Source organism: Pyrus communis, chromosome 15, assembly GCF_041283825.1.
Source record: "Pyrus communis isolate YQ-2024b chromosome 15, ASM4128382v1, whole genome shotgun sequence".
Classification (NCBI taxonomy): domain Eukaryota; kingdom Viridiplantae; phylum Streptophyta; class Magnoliopsida; order Rosales; family Rosaceae; genus Pyrus; species Pyrus communis.
This window is the reverse complement of record NC_142579.1, coordinates 33890489-33912941: the sequence shown is the minus strand read 5'-3', so window position 1 is coordinate 33912941 and position 22453 is coordinate 33890489. Positions and strand designations below refer to the sequence as shown.

The following is a 22453-nucleotide window of genomic DNA, read 5'->3' as shown; positions in this document are numbered from 1 at the left end:
CCCTCGGTTGGAGACGGTTTTTTGTGGCAGGGCCATTTGGCCCTCTGGCCCTCGGTTGGAGACAGAGGCAAATATGACCTTGTACTGTTCATTAAAATATTAATATCTTGGAGAATCATTGGAGGGCCATAGGGCTAAAACGAGCCCTCTGGCCAGCCCACAGCTGGAGATGGCCTAAATCCTAACAGACTTTGACCACAGGGGTTTAAATCCGAATTTTTTTTATCACATGGGCTATCTTCCGAATACCTTATGACCACGGAAACTATTTCTCCGATTAGACCTTGATTTTATCTATCGGCTTGTGTCACGTAATAGTAATGACAATAATAATAATAATAATGCATCTTGACTTTGCCTTCAGTGATTTTAATGTGTATGAAAGCGGTCTTTATGAATTTCGTTTTAATGCAAGTTGCTATAGCCATATATAATAATCTGCCTTGTTTACCATGTTCACCAACTTATGCACTTTGCTATATATTATTTGAGTGGAAGGGAGGGAACTGGGAAGCACAAGAGGGGACCGAGAGGAAGTGGTGGTGGCCTGGCCTGGCCATGGTGCGTGAGTTGTTAGTCACCGGCTCCCACTTTGACAACTTTATTTTAATTCAAAAATGTCTGTTGGTCTTTTTATTGTTGGCTGACTTTCAAATCCCCATCTCTTCGAATTGCAGCAGCAGCAGCTTAATCTTAATATCAGCTAATATAGTACAAAGTTAAAGAAAAATAGAGAGAAATGACTTACTTAGATAAAAGTTTGTAAACTAAATATATATGAAAGTTGATGATTTAATTATTACTTAAGTATTGATTAACGTACTTATTTTACTTATTTCTTATAACTTACAAATTTAATCTACCTAAAATTACTATATATATTTACTTTAGATGTTGAACGGATGCATTCCCCTAAGAATATGATAATCAATGAACTAATGAAGAAAAATTCAACATGTTAAAGTTAAAGGTGGATTATCTGTTTGTTCGTATTGTTGTATGCGGTGACTGAGGAATTGACCCTCCGGCCCCTCCCTCCCCTCGAGCAACTTTTTGTGGCATTGTCAAATATTATAGCGTCGGAGTCTCAGACCCTCATTGAAGCGCGGAGGCGAGTTATATGACACTTTCAACACAGTATCGGATCGACCGTACAACCGTACTCCTCCGTTGACAATTACAAGATATTCAATATTTCCAGCTAGCTAATAGGAATTAATTTCATTTAAATTAAACGATGGACTAGCATGTATATATATATATATATATATATATATATATATATGAATGAGGATCCTCTCCATATCCTCTTTGTGAGAATTTCAGAAATCCTTCAATCACGTCTGTTTATCGTACATCGTACGGTCAGAAATAATTATAAATTTTTTTATTTAAAATTAAAATAAATTGTAACTGACGAAAACTGGCCGTATAATGTACGATTAACGTACGTAATTGAGATGAGTCGTGTAGTAGGTTATTGGACAATTTAAAAAAAAAAGTACGATTAACGTACGTAATTGAAGAATTTTCAGAATCATTCTATATAGTACAATCAAGTCACGTACAGCTACTTTTAACTTTAACATTTTATAATAAACAACCAATATTTAACACCACTTGAGAGTTTGACACACGAAAAACATAGACTGGCATGGCAATTGGCAATATCGACAAGGCATGATATGGACTCGAGGTTGAAAGTTCAAAGTAAGCTCTGCACGCCATCACCAAATTAAGAACAACTACAATGTCAACAACACACACACACACACACACACACACACACACACACACACATACGTGTGTTTTATCAGTTTTGTATTGATTGGAATCGCATCATCAAATTGCATGCTTGTAAACGTTTATTTTGTTATATAGATTTATGTCAGTTGTATAATTAGATAGAGATGGAGGTGGTATTATTACATGGACAAGGATTGTCTGCCCTCCCATGCCCTCCTGTTTGTGTGGTCATGATTAAGTCACGTTAACATTTTATATTACTATTCATTTTTGTCTTATTATCTCTATATAAAAAAAAAGTATAAAATGTTGACGTGACTTAACCGTGATCACACAAAACAAGAGAGTACGGAAGGACACCGAAAGTGGAAGGGCAGACAATCCTTGTCCTTATTACATATACAATACATTAGCTAGCCAGTCAGAGAATAGTGTTACATATGTAGATTAAATATTGACGGGTGGTTGATCTTTCAAGCTCATGGATCCCAAATCGCCCGGCCTACAATACTTGCTTCACTAGCTACGTACTTAGCTACTTTTAAACCTCAACTGAAGCTCAATTATATGTGGTCGTTTGTGTATACAGGTTAAAGTACTTTCCTGTTACTTTGAATGATGATTTATAATAGACTGATCGGTTTTATATGTAAAAGTAATTTGATCCGTTTAAAATTAGGATGCGTTAGTTGAATGGTAGCAAATCGTGGTTATCATATTGTTTGGGCCCAAAATAATATTGTTGGGCCGAGTGTAGGTTTGTGCTCGGTCCAAAGCCGTGTCAAAAATACTATGGGCTGCCTGATGATTCCGGGCCATTTAGCAGGGATGGTCGAGTCCTATCACAAGAAGGAGTAGTTCAGATAAGCAAAAAGGGTCGAGGAAGTCCTGGTGCAATTAGGATTCTCGACCAATGATGAATAAAGCCCCAAAAGGGGGTGAGTTCAAAGTCCTAATGGGAGTAGGGTTGTTCGAAGCAAAGTTGGAACGAAACAAGAACTCCCAATCCAGGTGGGAGTTTAATTCGATGTCAAAGAGTTAGTGCTATAAATACAAGAAATCATGCAACAACTGAGGACCTTCAATTCAACACACAATTGCCCTACGCAAAACCTCTTAAACAACTTGAGATTTTTATTTTCTTTTTCTTGCCGACACACCTTCAATTTGGACAAACAACATTGTGGAGGCAACTGGCGAACACCTTCAGTTTGGATAAACAACACTATTGCCGTAGAATCAGCTGATCAAGGAGCACCTTCAGTTTGGATAAACAGCACTGCGTCGAGGCCGATTGGTTACCTATCCAAGTCTTGGCCAAGAAGGGTTTTCGAATCCTTGTTGGCGGAGGTCACCTTATTAGCCTTTTCGGCGAAGTAAGGTGTTACGAATTACGACATTCGGCGTACTAGATGCCGAGTAATTTTATGATTGGATACTCATAAGTGAGTTTCAGAGTTCGGCATTCTGACGGCCGAACCACATTTACCATCAAGACATACATCGCCTTTGAATATTTGTGCTCGTATAGTCTGGTGTCGATTCGACGTGCTTATACTCTTACGAACATAATCACAGTGACCGAATCAGGCACCGACAATTTGTGAACTTCGAAGGACCATCAGCCTTGTCTTCAGGCTCTAGAACCCAAAGACCGAAAGTGTTCCTTCCTCGGTCGCAGTCGCAAGATAAAGAAGTCAGCAACGCGCTCAACGCAACATCAACAAATTCTACTCCTTGGCTAGGCTCAGCCGACAAGTTGGCACGCCCCGCATTCAACCGAGGGACTTAGTTAGCTTATTAATTACTCGGCCTGCGCGCCGTGTAGGTTTTATAATTTTTAGAGTCAACACATATATATGTCTATTATGAACTTTATATTATTGCTAGCTTCCAATGCATATTATCTTCCAACTTATTATATAAAGGCCTTGTTTATGCTTATCCGCAGCTCCAAATTACTACAGGTTAGTCTAGGCAGTCATATTTTGGTGATGTTAATTCAATAAGGTCGATACAAATATCATTGACTTCATTCTGGAGTCGATATGCAAGTTCCACAAAGTAGTCCTTGTTTATTATTGTATATTGTTAAATATTTGTTTATTAGCTAGCTTTATCGTTTAGTTAATCCACAGTACTAGTTGCTAATTTATCGTTTAGTCCTTTATTAATTTATACATAGATGCTAAAATGACAGATGGAGTTCACATGTAGGTGAAGGATCACACCTCTCAACTTGCGCTTAAGTTATTGCAGTGATTGCTCTATAAATAGTGGAACTCAAAGTCTCAAGTTTCATCAAGCCTCCCTCAACCAATTGTATATCACATGGGAACCTTACTGGATCATTCCAATATGCATAATGAACACGATGATCAGCGGCAGCTTCCCTATGAGATTGTGGAGGAAATTCTGCTGCAACTGCCGGTGAACACTACTACAAAAGGGTCTTATAGTGTCAGTAGGTAGTGTCGGACTAGACAATTGCGACATTTATTTAACATGACATCGGATTTACTGTCGCTTATAAGCGTCATAAACATTTAATGTCGCTTTTAAACCGACGTAAACATTAAATGTCGCTTAAAACCGACATACATTTTAATAGTTTTTAAATACTAGTGTCGCTTTAAATAATATAGTGTCGCTTTTCAGCGACATTAAATAATACAGTGTCACTTTAAATAAAACAGTGTCGCTTTTAACAATATTAAATATAACATGAACTTATATTATTTAGTAATATAAGAATATATTATGTTAAATTAATAATTAGAATCTATTTATACTTTCATTAAGTATAACATAAAATTTTGTGGTATCCATTAGTGTAAATATTTTAAATTGAAGATCGAGTTCATTCATTGTATTCATATAGGGTCAAGGAGTGTAGCTGTAAAAAATCATCAAAATCGGAGTTCAAATCACCGTTAAATCGTGATTTTTTGTTTATAACCGTCGAAAAGTTTTGTCCCGTTACTTGATCTCTGAATGTTTGTTTTTTGCCATTTTTGGGGTATACGATCTTGAAGCATGCATAAACAAGTTTGATGGTTGGATCGTTGAAATTAGTTTCGTAGAATACGTATCCCATCAAAACGATAGATTTACTAACACTTAGAATTTATTTATACTTTTTATTAAGTATAATATAAGATTTTGCGGTATCCACTAGTGTAAATATTTTAAATTGAAGATCGAATTCATTCATTTTATTCATATAGGGTCAAGGAGTGTAGCGGTAAAAAATCATCTAAATCGAAATTAAAATAACCGTTAAATTGTGATTTAAAATACCTGAAAAAACCCGAACCGAATTTTATCGATCTCGAAATACAAGAAACCGAAAAACAAAAAATCGAACAATACCGAAAGTTTCAGTATGGTATTTAGTTTCCATTGGCCATTGTTCGGTAACATTGAAGCTAAAATGTTTAAATATAATTTTATATTTAAATCAATTAATAGTAGTCGTTGAATTTGATTGAGATTGGATCTTAAACATTCGTTTCAACTTGACACTCTCTCTCTCTCTCGACCTCACCCTCAGACCTGACAAACTTTCCCCTCAGACCTGACAAACTCTCTCTCGACCGCGACGCCATCTCTCTCCCGACCTCACCTCTGCAACTTCTCCGTCAAAAATAACGACAACTACACAAGCCCTCCTATGGTAACTATTATTATTGCCATAGTTCGATTTCTTCTCTTTTTGTTCATGTTTTTTCAGTTCTTTCTCTAACTGTTGTGCCTTCATAGCCATATTTTGAGCCTCATGGACATGCCAGAAAACTTGTAACCCAATTCTATCATGTATTGATGTCGTCAATCCATTGACATATCTTGACACTGTCTGCCCCTAAGTCTCATTCAAAGAATTTCTGTCTGCCAACCGTAGGAACTCATCAGTATAATCTTCTACTATTCTGCTACCTTGGGTACAATTATGGTAGAGGCGATAGAGATGTTGCTCGTAATCTACTGGAAAGAAACGGACCATCATCAACTGCTTCATCCTACACCATGTTCTGACTGGTTGTTTGGCCTGCCTTTGTCGCGACTTCTGCAAATTATCCCACCATACAGCCGCACTTCCCTTCAAGCGAAAAGCTGCTACCTTAACCATCTTCTCCTCCGGTACCGACATAATCTCAAAGAATCTCTCTACCTCCACGAGCCAATCTAAAAATCCTTCAATGGATAGATGACCATTAAAATAAGGAATGTCAGCCTTCAATCGGTAATCTTCAATGGGTTGTTAGTTATTTTGATTAGCAGCATATGGGTTCTCGGGCTGGTCGATCTACTCCTCAGAATCTGATTCACTAGCCTCCCATTGACGATGACCATTGTGGTTGCCTTTACCACTACCACGTCGGTTTTCTCGATCCTTTTTTAGATTGTTGTTGTCATTATTGTTGTTGTTGTTTCCCATGTTGAGAAGCATTGTTGTTTCCCATGTTGAAAAGCAATTGCCGAATCTCTTCAACAACTGTAGCAAGGGCGTGAAACTCTGTCCTGGAAACTGGTTTCCCGGCAGAACGAGTCATATCATTCGTCAGGTCATTCGCCATCGAGCCAAAGCAAACCTGCTCTGATGCCAACTGACGCAACAAGAAGATAAATTGAGGGATCCCCATGTTCACCCCTAATGATTCATCTGGAATCCACCAGAAAAAAGTGAGAGAATTCTCAAAGACTATATTGATTAATCTGGAATACAAAAGATGATCCTTAGAGCAACACTTACATTGCCTATTTATTCTATTTGTAATGTACCAGATTAATTATACATATTGAATGCTATTTAAATCATAGTGTACAACTCATGACCTGTTGGTCTTCTCCTTGCACCTATCAAGCTGTGCTTCAAATTCCTCCACTAAATGTTCTACATCAGTTTATTTGGCAGTATGGACAAAGAAAAGGGCATAGTGACTAGTGAGAGAGGTAATGTAGTTTTAGGAGGTTAAGTGAGAAGAAAAAAATAAAAAAATAAAAAAAGAGTTTCAAGATGCAAAATGAGAACAATAATGAATTTTGGGGGACGCTGTCGTAAATAAACCTTCATTAGCTCATTATAAGTAAGTACCCAAAAAATCATTAGGAAGGTATGTTGCTATTAGCTCGTACCATTGTTTGTGTATTATTGGCAATTTAGTATGTGTTAGGCGTGCACACACTAGACATTAGGCGTCATATTCCAACCCTACTCTTAAACAAAACCCGAATGAATTAAAATAGTGAAAAATAATGGAGAGATTATCTAGTAAAATTGCCACGTTCTAATTTCCCATAAAAGATCGACAACGGAAGAGAGTTTGGAGTACTGAAATCTGAAAATTCAGATTTGCTGAACGCGTGCTGACTCGGAAAAAATGGCATTTAGGGGGTGAAGCAGCAGACAACGGAGTTCTTGAAGCTCAAAAAAATGGAAAATTTGCAGATTCAAATCCCCCCATTGAAGTTGTAATAAATTTGACATATGTATGTGCATGCAGCTGGAAGTCGGTCATGTGAGAAAATGCACAAGAGAGTGATACCGATTCTACATGAAGCTAATGAAGTGATCCCTTAATAGTTGAGATTTGGATCACCAACTAACTAGAAGCAATCATAATTAGTATTTTGGGTTCAGATAATTAGTGTTTTTTTTTCCTCAACAAATATGTAAGACGTTTCACATATTAAGATATTTAGTATCTTTTATCAACAAATGTAATAAGATGTTTTACATAGTGTGAGAGTTTTTATGTAAAGCATTTGAGTTGTTTATTAAGTAGGAAAAAGCCTTCTGAGTTGCACGGTCTCTTAGATTTATAGGATAAATACACTTGAACATGTTGTAGAGTCCATACGGTGACTACCATTTGCCTTTTGATGATAACCAAAACCGTCTTCCGATGGTATCACCAAAATCATCTTTATCCTAATTGACACTTGGCGTGCTTCTAAGAGTAATATCCCAAATGGATGGTATATGCTATCAGAACCGGATCTCCTCCTAAGGATGGTGATCGGAGACTGCTGAGTGATTTATTTGAATCCTCGAAATTTGATTTAACGATTACAAACATAACGTCCTTCTAAAAATTATAATAATTATAATCATTTGATTAAATTTTAAGAATTCAAATAAGCTGCCCAACATGCTCAGGAGGGAATCCCGGTTCCTATGCTATCCTTTATCCTTTCTTCCCTCAATGCCACGTTGAAAAGTCATCCTTGCGTAATCCCTTGCCAACACACGGATCCCCACAAACAACTTAGCATTGGATAATGCATGATTTCTCTGTATTGAATTCAAATCAATTCAAACGATTTGACTGACTACAAGCATATTGTGATATCGTCGCCCGTGCTGATTTATTCCCGTCTATAAGCTCGTAGAATATTAAAATTTAACTGAATGGGAATCCTCTTCATATTTTTTTTTGTGAAGATTCTGAAGATTTTCATATCATGTTCGTTTATTATACATTGTATGATCAAAAATTATTTTAAATATTTTTATTTAAAATTAAACACAAACAGTACATAACGAAAACTGACCGCACGATATACGATGAACGGATACGATATGAGGATCATCAGGATCCACACAAAGAGGATCCGGAGAGGATCCTTATTCAATTTAACTATTTAAGGCCACAATATTCCTATTTACTTGTAAGGGAGAAGTCTTAAGTTTAATTCTCTCCAAAGGCGAATTTGAACCACATTATTACTAGCCTATTGTGAAGCTAAACCCACCCATCTCCTCACATAATATCGTTTGTTAAAAAATATATTAAAATTTAAGAGCCTTAATTTAATAAAACAATGATGCAAAAAAAAAAAAAAACATGAGAGGTATCTGGTTTGATGCTCTAAGCTGGTGAGTCTGCTTGACTATAATCACAAGTATAATAAAATTCTCCATAGTTTTTCCGGACCCAAAATAAATGAATAATCGTAACTTACTATTAATTATTCCCCTTTTTTTTAAAGAAAAATAAATAAATAATGCAAAAGCATGTTCAAACAGTATAATAAAAAGAAGAAACAAGAAAGCAAGCGTACGCACTTTGAAATTAGGCATGATCTATGTGATTATAAGGTATTCTGAAGATAATAATTCGGATTTAAATCTCTGTAGTCAAAGTCAGTTAGAATTTATACTCGAAATTAAAACTTTTGTCATTCCTTTGTTAGTAGCTTGCAGGTGGGTCTCACAGGTAAGACTAAAATGATTATTTCTTGCAGGTGGGTCTCACAGGTAAGACTAAGATGATTATTTCTGTCTCTGTGTGTGTGTGTCTCTCTCTATCTTCCAAAAAGCTTTAATTAATGTCTCCAAATTGACCAGACAGAAAATCCGGAAGCCCAAAAAGTTCACCACCGCCAATTCTGCCTAAGCGGCGGCGCCCACTGAGCCTCCCGGACCAAGCTCTCAAGCATGTTATCATGAAGATGCAGCTCCAGAACCATTTAAACTCCCTTTCTCCCTCCACCGCCTCGCCGTCTCCCCACTCCGAGCCCGACCTCTCATCAGCCTTCAATTCCCTTACCTTTGACCCGCCTGCACCCGATTTCACCTCCATCCTCTCCGACAAGCTCCTACTCCGCATCTTCTCCAAGCTCCCTATTCCCCACTACCTCCCCAACTCCCTCGTCTGCAAGCGGTGGCTATACCTTCACGGCCGACTGGTGAATTCCGTAAAGCTTTTCGATTGGGGGTTTTTGGACTGGGGTCGGGTTTTTCCCCAGTTCTTGAATCTGGACGATGTCGATATTGTCCATGCCTGCATTCGGTCCCCAAGGAATTCGAGGATTCAGGTCACCAGGAAGGCTTTGACTGTTCATATCGACTCGCTTTTTAGACCCAATGGATTCATTGAGGAGAGCGATGTGTTGAAGAATAGTGTTGTGGACCATGGGCTGAGATTGGTCGCTCAATCGTACCTGAATTTGCAGCGAATTGCGGTTATCGGCGCCAGTGAAAATGGGTTGGTGAGGATAGCTGAGGAGTGCCAGATATTGCAGGAACTGGAGCTGCATTGTTGTGGGGACTTGGCATTGAAGGGGATTAATGGGTGTAGGAACTTGTAGATTGTGAAATTGATTGGTTCTGTTGATGGGTTTTACAGGGCTGTGATTTCGGATATCGGGTTGACGATTTTAGCTCAGGGGTGTAGGAGGTTAGTGAAGCTTGAGCTCTGTGGGTGTGAAGGGAGCTAAGATGGAAATGATGAAATGACCATCTTAGTCTTACCCGTGAGACCCACCTGCAAGCTACTATTGAAGGAATGACAAATGTTCTAATTCGGGTATAAATCCTAATATATTTTGATCACATAGATTTAAATCCGAAATTTTTTACCATATAGATTATCTTCCAAATAATTTATGATCACGGAAATCATTTATCCGATTAGGCCTTGAATTTATCCATCGGCTTGTGTCACGTAATAGTAATGACAATATTAATAATGACTTTGCTTTCACTGATTCTGATGTGTATGAAAGCGGTCTTTATGAATATCGTTTTAATGCAAGTTGCTATAGCCATATATGCCATATACAATAATCTGCCTTGTTTAAGTTGCATATATATATATATATAATAATCTGCCTTGTTTAAGTTGCCATATATAATAATCTGCCTTGTTTAAGTTGCATATATAATAATCTGCCATGTTGACCATCTTATGCACTTTGCTAGATATTATTTGAATGGAAGGGAGGGAACTGGGAAGCACAAGAGGGGACCGAGAGGAAGTGGTGGTGGCCTGGCCTGGCCATGGTGCGTGAGTTGTTAGTCACCGGCTCCCACTTTGACAACTTTATTTTAATTCAAAAATGTCTGTTGGTCTTTTTATTGTTGGCTGACTTTCAAATCCCCATCTCTTGGAATTGCAGCAGCGGCTTAATCTTAATATCAGCTAATATAGTACAAAGTTCAAGAAAAATATAGAGAAATGACTTACTTAAATAAAAGTTTGTATTGATAATTTAATTATTACTTAAGTATTGATTAACGTATTTATTTTATTTATTTCTTATAACTTACAAATTTAATCTACCTAAAATTACTATATATATTTACTTTAGATGTTGAACGGATGCATTCCCCTAAGAATATGATAATCAATGAACTAATGAAGAAAAATTCAACATGTTAAAGTTAAAGGTGGATTATATATATTTACTTTAGATGTTGAACGGATGCATTCCCCTAAGAATATGATAATCAATGAACTAATGAAGAAAAATTCAACATGTTAAAGTTAAAGGTGGATTATCTGTTTGTTCGTATTGTTGTATGCGGTGACTGAGGAATTGACCCTCCGGCCCCTCCCTCCCTCGAGCAACTTTTTGTGGCATTGTCAAATATTATAGCGTCGGAGTCTCAGACCCTCCTTGAAGCGCGGAGGCGAGTTATATGACACTTTCAACAGAGTATCGGATCGACCGTACCACCGTACTCCTCCGTTGACAATTACAAGATATTCAATATCTCCAGCTAGCTAATAGGAATTAATTTCATTCAAATTAAACGACCGACCAGCATGTATATACATATGAATGAGGATCCTCTTTAAATCTTCTTTGTGATAATTCCGGAAATTCTTCAATCACGTATGTTTATCGTACATCGTGCAGTCAGAAATAATTATAAATTTTTTATTTAAAATTAAAAAAAATTGTAACTGACGAAAACTAGCCGTACGTATGATGTACGATGGACTTACGTTACAATCAAGTCACGTACTGCTACTTTTAACTTTGACATTTTATAATAATTAACCAATATTTAACACCACTTGAGAGTTTGACACACGAAAAAGATAGACTGGCATGGCAATTGGCAATATCGACAAGGCATGATATGGACTCGAGGTTGAAAGTTCAAAGTAAGCGCTGCACGCCATCACCAAATTAAGAACAACTACAATGTCAACAACGCGCTGGGTCTAGTCTACTATTCTCTCTCTCTCTCTCTCTCTCTCTGGTATATATATACACGCTTGTGTGTGTGTATATTGCAGCAAACACATCTTAATCTCTCATTCATTCTTCTTGCACATCACCTGCGACATTGCCTAATTAACGAAGCCATTTCCAGTTTGTAATGAATGGTAGTCCAAGTCCCACGTAATTAATTTCTTCAACCGATCACGGCCGGCCTGCAGGTAATTTAGACTTCCCACCTCAACAACCACTATGCACACACACACACATATGTACGTGTGTGTTATCAGTTTTGTATTGATTGGAATCGCATCATCAAATTGCATGCTTGTAAACGTTTATTTTGTTATATAGATTTATGCAAGCGTCCGTTGTATAATTAGATAGAGATGGAGGTGGTATTATTACATATACAATACATTAGCTAGCCCTGTCAGAAAATAGTGTTACATATATAGATTAAATATTGACCAGTGGTTGATCTTTCAAGCTCATGGATCCCAAAGTCGGCCGGCCTAAAATATTTGCTTCAGTAGCTACGTACTTATCTACTTTTAAACCTCAACTGAAGCTCAATTATATGTGGTCGTTTGTGTATACAGGTTAAAGTACTTTCCTGTTACTTTGAATGATGATTTATAATAGACTGATCGGTTTTATATGTAAAAGTAATTTGATCCGTTTGAAATTAGGATGCGTTAGTTGAATAGCAGCAAATCATGGTTATCATATATATGTCTATTAGGAACTTTATATTATTGCTAGCTTCCAATGCATATTATTTTCCAACTTATTAGATAAAGGCCTTGTTTATGCTTATCCGTAGCTCCAAATTAGTAAAGGTTAGTCTAAACAGTCGATATGCAAGTTTCACAAAGTAATCCTTGTTTATTATTGTATATTGTTAAAGATTTGTTTAATTAGGTAGCCTTATCGTTTAGTTAATCTGCAGTACTAGTTGCTAATTTATCGTTTAGTCCTTCATTAATTTATACATAGATGCTAAAATGACAGATGGAGTTCACATGTAGGTGAAGGATCAAACCTCTCAACTTGCGCTTAATTTATTGCAGTGATTGCTCTATAAATAGTGGAACTCAAAGTCTCAAGTTTCATCAAGCCTCCCTCAACCAATTGTATATCACATGGGAACCTTATTGGATCATTCCAATATGCATAATGAACACGATGATCAGCGGCAGCTTCCCTATGAGATTGTGGAGGAAATTCTGCTGCAACTGCCGGTGAAGTCCGTCCTTCGTTTCAGAAGCGTATGCAAGCCATGGCTTGCTCTCATCTCCGACCCAAAGTTTGTCAAGTCACACCTCCTTATCCGCTCTACCAAACAAGACGACGATGACGATGATTGTGATCATGATCATGATGCTCACGGCAAAACTACATCTTCAAGAGCACGACTCATGCTCTCCTCTTTGTCCCTCCTCCAGTCCGTCCACGTACAAGTTCTCAATACCACTACTATTGATGCACCCGCAACGGCAACCTTGCCATCCCATGGCGAAGGTGAAGCAGAAAGTCTAGCAGAAGCAAAGGCAGAAAAAGAAACGAAGGCAGAAGCAGCCGGCACAACTGGTGTTAATAGTACTACTAAGGTCGTGGAGGCGGAGCATGAGTACTCTGTGACAATGAGGCGGCCGGTCAAAGACATGAAGATTGTCGGCTCTTGTAACGGCCTGGTGTGTTTGGTGGTTGACTCGGAAGATATGATGATTTATAATCCATCCACCAGGCAGGTTCATGCAGCCCCAAAGTTGGCGACAATCTCCGGTAAGGATTACTTCTATGGCTTCGGTTACGATTCGCACAAGGAAGACTATAAGATAGTGAGGGCCACTTCTTCAAGTAAGGCCGGCGTTTTCGCCACCCAACTTGACATTTATTCTTTGAAGGCCAATACATGGAGAGCCAGGTCCGAAACCCTGCCTTTTTACTTTCTGTTCAACCTTGTCGGAACCCTACTCAACGGGGCTCTCCACTGGGCAGTCCGCCGCGGAAAGACTACTGATCAAGCTTACGCAAACGGTGATGGTGAGAGGCCTTTCTCAATCGTTTCTTTCGATATAGCGGAGGAGACGTACCGGCAACTTCCCCTACCGGGCGACGGCGACAAGAATTTCTCGTTCTATGGTTTGGGGGTTTTAGGAGGGCGGCTGAGTATGCTTCACAGCCCTCATGGGTCTGATTACCAGGTGTGTTTAATGAATGAGTACGGGGTCAAGGCATCTTGGTCTATTTTCACTACCATTCCGCTGAAGATGGATTCTGAATACCTAGGGCTGATGTCACTTCTGAGTATTTTGAAGAACGGGGAGATTCTAATCCTCTTGCATCAAAGGAAACTAGTCATTTACAATCCGGCGGACAGAAACTTCCGAGCCGTCTTTTCCGGGGATGTACACTCTTCTCAAGTGGCTTTGTACATGGAGAGCCTTGCTTCACCCACCATGAAATACTCCATGGTCAGATAGCTGATCATATTATCATGTACTTAATTAAAGATAATCATCAGTAATCACGAGGATGAAAGAAAGAAGAAGATCAGGCTATCCACTAATAAGTTACTATCTTGTCGAAATGATTGTAATATTAATTTGTATCTTCCTCATTATTTAACTTCCAACGTGAACTGGTTTGTTTGCTTATGGGTTGGATTCAAGCCAATGGCAGTAAAAAATTCACGATATAATTAAATATGTACCTTAAAAAAATTTATGATGTCATGGAATATATTTTTGTGTTTTTGTCCAATATCTACCGGTAAAAAGGTTTAAAGAATACAATATTTTAAAGCACCATAGAATCATTATTATAATAATTTAAGAGTATTGTGACACTAAAATTTTAAACTAAATAGTGTATCATCAGTAGAAAATAATTTCATTAATCTACATATAAGTAATAATCTAACAAGAGAGACTAAAATATATATAAGTAATAATCTAATAAGAGAGACTAAAATTTTAAATTAAATTTTAAAGAAATTTTTCAGGAGCCGTCACAGCTGGAGTTCCCAATGAATCATAGGTTAACACCTGTCTGCTTTGTTTTTCAAACAAGAAAATGCCAACTAAAATTTTTATCAAACAAAATATTTGAATTATCCCTATCACACCACCTCGTCAACGCCAACTACACGCCTGACAGCACAATGCACCTCCATCGCCGATTTTATCGGTGAATCTCTTCTCTCTTCTCCTATTTGTCTTTCTCATCTCCTTCTATTTCTTCGACATGGAAGCCCAGGAATGTTCGACGTCAACTCCAACCACAGATCTGGTGTCGCCAACTGCTGATCTAGTAGCTGGTCAAGTGGTTAGATTCCCGTGTAACTGTGTTCTTCTCCGACGAAGAGAAGAGGATAAAAGAAGATGATATGAGAAAGAAAGAGAAAGGGCAACATACGGGTATGGAAGGGAGGAATAGGTGGGGGTGGGCGGCGGGTTCGAGATCCTGGGAGTAATTTGGATTTTTCAATTAGTTTTGAAATTTAGTCACGTACTTTTAATATTAAAAAAAAAGTTTTAAGGATGCCTTCATTTAAAAAGATGACATTTGAAAATATGATATTCTAGATGTCAGATTGATATAGGCCGAGAGCTGAAAAATTTCTTTAAATTTTGTAAACCAAATAATATAGTTAATAAATTATTACTTAATGTTGATTAACGTGTATATTTTCTATTAATAACGTATCATTTGTTACAATAAGAATAATGTTAGGAGTCAAAATTTATAAATCAAATTTACAAACTAAATGATATGTCATCAATATAAAATAAGTACGATAATCAATACTTAAATAATAAATCATTCATCAACGTCCACATCATTTGGTTTACAAATTTTAGTTTAGATATTTAGTCTCCTAACTTATCCTTACATTAAACCTAATAACTTTAAAAACCTCTCTTGATAAAACAAATTACTATAAAAATGAACTACTTAAAGTATTGAGGTTAGCCGATGATGTGCACCACCCATATCTATTTTATTGAGAATTATTTAAAAATTAAATAAAGTATTGAGGTTAGCCAATGATGTGCACCCATATCTATTTTATTGAGAATTATTTCAAAAAAAAATTAAAGCATTGAGGCAAGCCAACGATGTGCACTCATATCTATTTTATTGATCAGCACAATAAGAAAGAAGAAGAATTGGATGCCCCAGAGCAGCAGCCCCAAGATAAGACTTAAAAAAAAAAAAAATAATGAAAATAGATTGAAAACTTTGAGTTTTAATAATAAAGATAAAATAAAGGATAAAGTGAATAATATCATGATTGACTTTTTCGTATTAAAATGTAGTTTTTCGTTCAAATAAACAGTACTATGAGCTTTTCGTTAAAACTTCCTAAAAAAAAACACACACACAACTATTTTATTGAGAATTACTTTAAAATGAACTATTTAAAGTATTGACGTAAGCCAATGATGTGTACTCATATATATTTTATTGAGCCATTTGTATTTCAACGGAGAATTCTTGTTAATTTGTAATAAGGATTGTCCTTTGGGAAATTTTTTTTCATGTACCTGTCACATATGCTAATTTAGAAATCCACTAATAAACATTTAACACTTGCATATTTTATTCTTTTAAATTAAAAATTTGATAATTATTTTAAAATAAACTTAAAATGATATTAGAGGCTCACGAGCAACACGACATCTAACCACCCGCACCCACCTCCATCCAATGATGTGTACTCATATCTATTTTATTGAGCCATTTGAATTTCAACGGAGAACTCTTGTTAATTTGTAATAAGGATTGTCCTTTGGGAGAAATTTTTTCAGGTACCTGTCACATATGCTGAACTAGAATTCCACTAATAAACATTTAACACTTGCATATTTTATTCTTTTAAATAAAAAAATTGACAATTATTTTAAAATAAACTTAAAATGATATTAGAGGCTCACGAGCAACACGACGTCTAACCACCCGCACCCACCTTCATCATCGGTTGGGGATTTTTCTGGCATCATCATCCCTTCTTTCTGTTTGACGTTCTATCTCTCTATCTCTCTCTATCTTTCTCTCTCTCCCGCTCTTACATCTACATGGAACCCAGAGATTGTCGGCGGCGATCCGAACTTAGATTTGCTGGCGTCAATCTCGATCTATCAATCGGAGTTCGCTGACATCCTTTTTGTTCTTACTCTGGAGCAAGAAAGAGAAGAAATAAAAAGGGGAAAAGAAAGAGAAGGAGAAAGAAAGAGATAGGGAGAGAGGTGATGCGGAAAGGCAGGATGAATGGAGCAGTGGAGGGATGGGGATGGGCGATGGAGATTGGGGATTGGAGATTAGGGGTATGAAATATGGCCTTCAATATTTTTTAATTATTTTGTGAAATGAATATAAGGGTAAAATGGGTATTTTTGTGTCATTTAAGAAGTAGAAGGATAAGTGTCAGATGCCTATTAATGGGGAACTCCAAGTCAGCATGTGTGACAGGTACTTGGAAAAATTTCTCATCCCTTGGACATGTCTAGAAGCCGAATAGACATATATTTTACTAGTGTTATTTTGAGTTGAAACTATAAGATTGCGTTGGTGTGTTGTAAATTTAAAGAAAAATGTTTTATTATAAAATTAATTGGTAATAGGGGAGTATGCATGTTAATATGTCGTTAATGTAGTGTTGATGAACTGGAATTAGATTCTCTCATTCTGTGAGAGAGTTTCTCTCCTTCTGTGAATGGTTCTTTCTTTCTTTTTGGTGGGGGTTTCCAGCTTGACCACAATCTCAAGCGCCGACTTTAGCTTCGGCTAGAGTCCGTTGCCTCTTCTCCCATTCTTTTGTTTTTTCCTCTATTCCCCTTCTCTGCCATGTCTTCTCTCCTTTTTTTTCTTCTTCTTCTTTTCTTTTCGCTTCTCATGATGTTCCTCCCTAATTTTCCCTCTAGTCTACTCTGTTCTTTTATTCCCGTCGTTATCTTTCTCCCCATCTCTTCCTCAGTCCAATCTTCAACCACTATATTATTTCCTCTTGAGTTTGTGTGTAGAGCTGGGATATTTTCCCTGGCTCGGGTGTTTCCAACACCACCACATTCTCCTTGTTGTCTGTCGTTTTCGACAGTGTTGCTTGTGGGTTCCCCGAGCTTCTTCTTGGTAGTTGGCTAATCCCTCTTTGGTGTCGACTATCTCTTGTTAATGGCTGGGATCTGGGTGCTGTTCGGGGTTGGTGGTGGTGTCTGCGCCGGCGATGCTCGTTGGTGGATGACGTTTTAGTTAGCTGGCCTAGCTTTCTGTCGGTGTAAGAGCTTTCAGTAGAAGTTTCTCAGCTGTTGTGAACTGTTGTGTGTTTTTGGGCTTCATTGTTGTTTGGCCCTCTTTCTGTTTTTTCTTTTGGTTTGGGCCCTTTTTTGGTTATGTATTGTTGTCAGTTAGGCCTTTGGTTTACTTGTAATTTTGGGCTTGTTGTTGAATAAAGTTAAGGGGGTTTGTTTGTAGCTTTGCTGCAGTCAAACTTTTACCAAAAAAACAAAATGTAGTGTTGATATGAAATCGATATTTGATATCAATATATCAATGTAATGTTATTAAAGTGACATTGATTTTCAATAATAATATCGTATTCACGTCGTTTGAGTTTATTCGTATATTATAGTGGGTCAATATTCTATAACCATATCTTATTCACATCGTCATTTGGGTCCTATTCGTATATTAATTATAGCAGGTCAATTTTGATTTGCTTGTACTTTTATGTCGGAGGGTGTATTTAATTGAGATTTTAAGAAATTTTAATGGATTTATAAATCAATAGATTTTGAGAAAATTTTAATTGATTTGTAGAGATTCCATGTAAAATTTTGATTCAATTCCCTCGAAATTTCGGGGGGGGGGGGGATGTGAGTTTTATGAACGCTTAAAATACATTACAAAACTCTCCAATTCCCTCAAATTCCTCAACTTTTACACCCGAAATGTTATAAATTTCTTTAAAATCTTAATAACCTATGTTAAAATCTTGATTGAAAAAAAAAAAAAAAAAAAAAACTAATATCAACGGCAATAGAAATGCATAGAAAAACAAAATCAGGGTCTATAATTCTTCTAAAAAAAATGTTTTTTTTTCAAAGTATAGCAATTAGTGCCAATATAATGAAATTTTCAAATGGCAAGAATACCTCCACATATTTTACAAAATTAATTGCTATATTTTCTGGTTGAGATCAATTGTTGTTGGTATCTCAGTTGAGTTATAAAAAGGAATTGAATTAGTGAAATCGCATAGTTGTATGCGGGTGGAACCTTGATGCTTTAGTGTTTTTAATTGTTGAACTTTTCTTCTATAAGTTACATCTCATTCGATATTATTCTTTGTTTCAGTCTTGATAATTTTGCATTCTTTTTCAACGCTCTTTGAGGAATACGACACTCGGACTTCGAGTTTATATTGCTACGCGACACTTGCACTTGGGTTTAGCAAGCAAATTTTTTCCCTTGTTGCTAAGGGAGCGATTTGGCGAGGAGCGCATAATTTTCCCCCACTCGATACACTCTTTCCATTTATTTCTTTTTTTTTTTTTGTTGTTGTTTGCGTTGGTTTTAGCTTATCAATGACCATTATTCAGAGGGTTATGGGGATTGTCATTAACATATTAATAATGGGTTGCTCAATGACCATTATTAATATGTTCATGCCAATCCCCATAACCCTCTGAATAATGGTCATTGATAAGCCTTAATGCCATATTGAAATGGTAATGGCTGGCTGTTTCTTTTTCTTCTTCTTTGCCTTCTCCTTTCTTCATTTCTTTTCGGTAACTGACATAGAGTTAATCACCAATTTATTGTCTTGTGCCTCACCTTTTAATTGCCGTGCAACATTCTCATAGTCTTGCACATTAACATTAATATAACATCAGTCAAAAATTAAAACAAATTAGATATAAAATCTATTTGACCAGTTATACATGTTAAAGCAAAAATTTGATAAATTACTAGAGAAAAACATGTAACGGGTATAATCAAATCGCATTAGACATGCACTTTTGAGCAATTATCAAAAATTACAATCATTACCCCTACATTATTCTCTTTGACAATTATTATATCAAATTAAATACCATATTATTTTTACTCATTTAACATATTCGCAACAATTTATATAAAAGTTTATCAAACATTATGACACTATTTTTTTTTTAAAAAAAAAAAAACACTTTACAAAAAAATAAAAATAAAATTAAAAAAGTTTACCAAACCTTCAACAACTTTATTTGACAGTTATTTATTCTCACAGCACAGCATAAATTATTAACGGAAATCATTGGATTTCGTTGATTTTCCGGTTGTCTTTGATCAGTTGACGGCATAGAGAGGTCTAGGGCTTAGAACGGCCGCGGCTAATTTCATGGTGTGGGGACGATTACGTAAAGGAATCATGCGGTGTTCTCTGGTGCACGCACATATTTGGGGTTTGGTTACGAACACCTTTATGGTTATGGAGGATTTGATGGCGAATTTTGCAGGAAGGTTGGCGATTACAGAGGAAGAAAACAAACTGACTGTTGTTGATTAGATGGAGGCTTCAACACTGAAGTCTTCGAGGGTCTTCCTCATGGGAAGGGTCCTTCCACACAAAGCGGTGAACAAGGAAACCTTTAAACGACAAATGAGAAATCTTTGGCGTCCTAAAATGAATATGGTAGTGACGGATTTAGAGGATAATCATTTTGCTTTCAGATTCAACTTCATGCAGGAACGTACCACTATTCTTCGTGGAGGACCATGACTGTATAACAAGCAGTACCTGTTGTTGCTTGGAGGGGCAAATACGTTAACATATCCTGCTCGGATTCCTTTGCACTTTCAGGAATTTTGGGTGCAGTTTAAAGGGTTACCCTTATGCTACATGACTCGACATATGGGGAAATTTTTAGGAAATATATTGGGAGAGTACATCCTCACGGATCAAAGTCACAAGGATGAATTATTTGGTAGCATTTTCGTGTACGGGTGTGACTGGACGTAAGGAATTCATTGCGAAGGTTTGTGAATATACAACTAGATAGCAGGCAAATGCAAATTGATGCTAGGTATGAGAAATTACCTCTCACATGCTTTCTGTGTAGAATGATGGACCATGTTGAAGACCAATGTGAGTATTATGAAGGAAAAGTTTTGGATGATCAGGCTAAACCGTATGGTCATTGGTTCGAACTGGATGCGCTAGATAAAAATTCTTGACGTCCCAAAGGGAGATGGTTTGGTTTAGATGCGGAAGGTGGTTGGGTAATGAAGGCTCCGATGTGGAAGGAGGTTGATGTTTCAATGGAAATAGAAGAACGCGATTCGATGAAGACGAGGGCAATAGGACAAGGAACTTCTTCAATCCTTGATTTGAATAAGGCCGTAGGTGAGCCAGATAGTGGGGAAGACTGGTTGGCAGTGGTACCCTTCATGTTAAGGGTACTGGGTAGACAACTCCAGGATATGTTGGAGGATGGGAGGGATGGCTTAGTGACAGAGATGAGGCAGCCACTACGGCTGTTTGGGGCTGCGATTGAACCAGGTGTGGGATGCGAGGGAGGAAGTCAAAAGATGTAGGGGATTGATGATGAGACCATTGTTCTAACCTTGGTGAGTGGGGTTAGTGGTGAGGTTACAATTATAGGAGGTAACTCTTCTAGGTCCATTGATTCAAACCTTTTTAATTTAGCTCCGTTTATTTTTGGAATAGGAACGGTGTCTGGTGATAACTCAAGAGGGAGAGTCTCTAATGCCAATAAAAAGAGGCAGTCTAAAACCCAACGTTTTGTTCCACCAAAGTTGGGAAAAAAAGGTCACCATGAGAATGATGAGTGGGGGTTGATCCCTGGTGCAAAGAAACGTGTTTTGGCTACTTCAATGAGGTTCACAGCGGCAGATACTGACGAAGTTCAGCCCCGCCAAGCCCAATGAGTTGTGTAAGCTAGCAATGCTGGGGGCTTGGGAACCTCCGGGCAATTCGGGCGCTAAAGAGACTTGTTATCTTCAAAGATCCCATGGTGATTTTTCTGTGCTAAACAAAAAGCTCGAATGAGCATATGGAAAGGTTAAAATCATAGTTGAATTTTGATTTTGTGTTTACAGTTCCAAGTTCGGGAAGGTCCGGGGGTTTATGTGCAATATGGAAAGGTGAGGCAAATTTGATGCTACGATCATATGCGTCAAACCATATTAACTTGGAGGTTGGAGGAATAGGAGATGATATTCATTGGCGACTTACTTTCTTTTATGGCTTTCCGGCAGAATCGGATAGACATAAATCATGGAGTTTGCTTCAAAGGCTAAGTGAAAATTTGGATCTACCGTGGTGTTACATGGGAGATTTTAATCAAATTTTGTGTGCCGAGGAACATGAATGAGGTGATGTAAGAAGTGACCGCCAAATGGAAGGGTTTCAGAATGCATTAGCAAGTTGCTAGTTACAAGATCTAGAGTATATTGGAAATAAATTTACTTGGGTAACTACTATCTATGGGGGAATCAAAGTAAGATTAGACAGAGTTATAGCGCCACAGAAGTGGGTGGATGTGTTTCTGGGGCTTCGAGTTTCTCATTTGAAACCAAATTTGTCGGACTATATACCTATAATGCTGTAATGAGTGCCTAAGAACAAAGTTAGATTTAAAAAAAAAACCTTCCGTTATAAGAAAGAGTGGTTGATGGATGAGGGTTATATAGTGGTGGTACAACAAGGTTGGGCAACAGAGTTCCATGGTTCACCAAT

General features: G+C 37.2%; 2 protein-coding genes across 4 annotated transcripts; both read left to right on the top strand.

The window, feature by feature from the left end:
• Nucleotides 1-9036: 9036 nt before the first annotated feature.
• LOC137729364 (F-box protein At5g51380-like) lies at nt 9037-10096 on the top strand. Its single transcript, XM_068468305.2, has one exon. It carries the CDS (start codon nt 9196-9198, stop codon nt 9838-9840), a length of 645 nt encoding a protein of 214 aa, XP_068324406.2. The 5' UTR covers nt 9037-9195; the 3' UTR covers nt 9841-10096.
• A 1680-nt stretch (nt 10097-11776) lies between these two features.
• LOC137745948 (F-box/kelch-repeat protein At3g23880-like) lies at nt 11777-14472 on the top strand. 3 transcript variants are annotated; one of them, XM_068485982.2, is made up of 2 exons: nt 11777-11924; nt 12735-14472. In XM_068485982.2, exon 2 carries the CDS (start codon nt 12849-12851, stop codon nt 14190-14192), a length of 1344 nt encoding a protein of 447 aa, XP_068342083.2. In that variant the 5' UTR covers nt 11777-11924; nt 12735-12848; the 3' UTR covers nt 14193-14472. The 3 variants fall into 3 exon arrangements, with proteins under 3 accessions (XP_068342083.2, XP_088542142.1, XP_088542143.1); XM_088686016.1 differs by having other exon boundaries at nt 11806-11924; nt 12718-14472; XM_088686017.1 differs by having other exon boundaries at nt 11885-11924; nt 12777-14472.
• The last annotated feature ends 7981 nt before the right edge of the window (nt 14473-22453 follow it).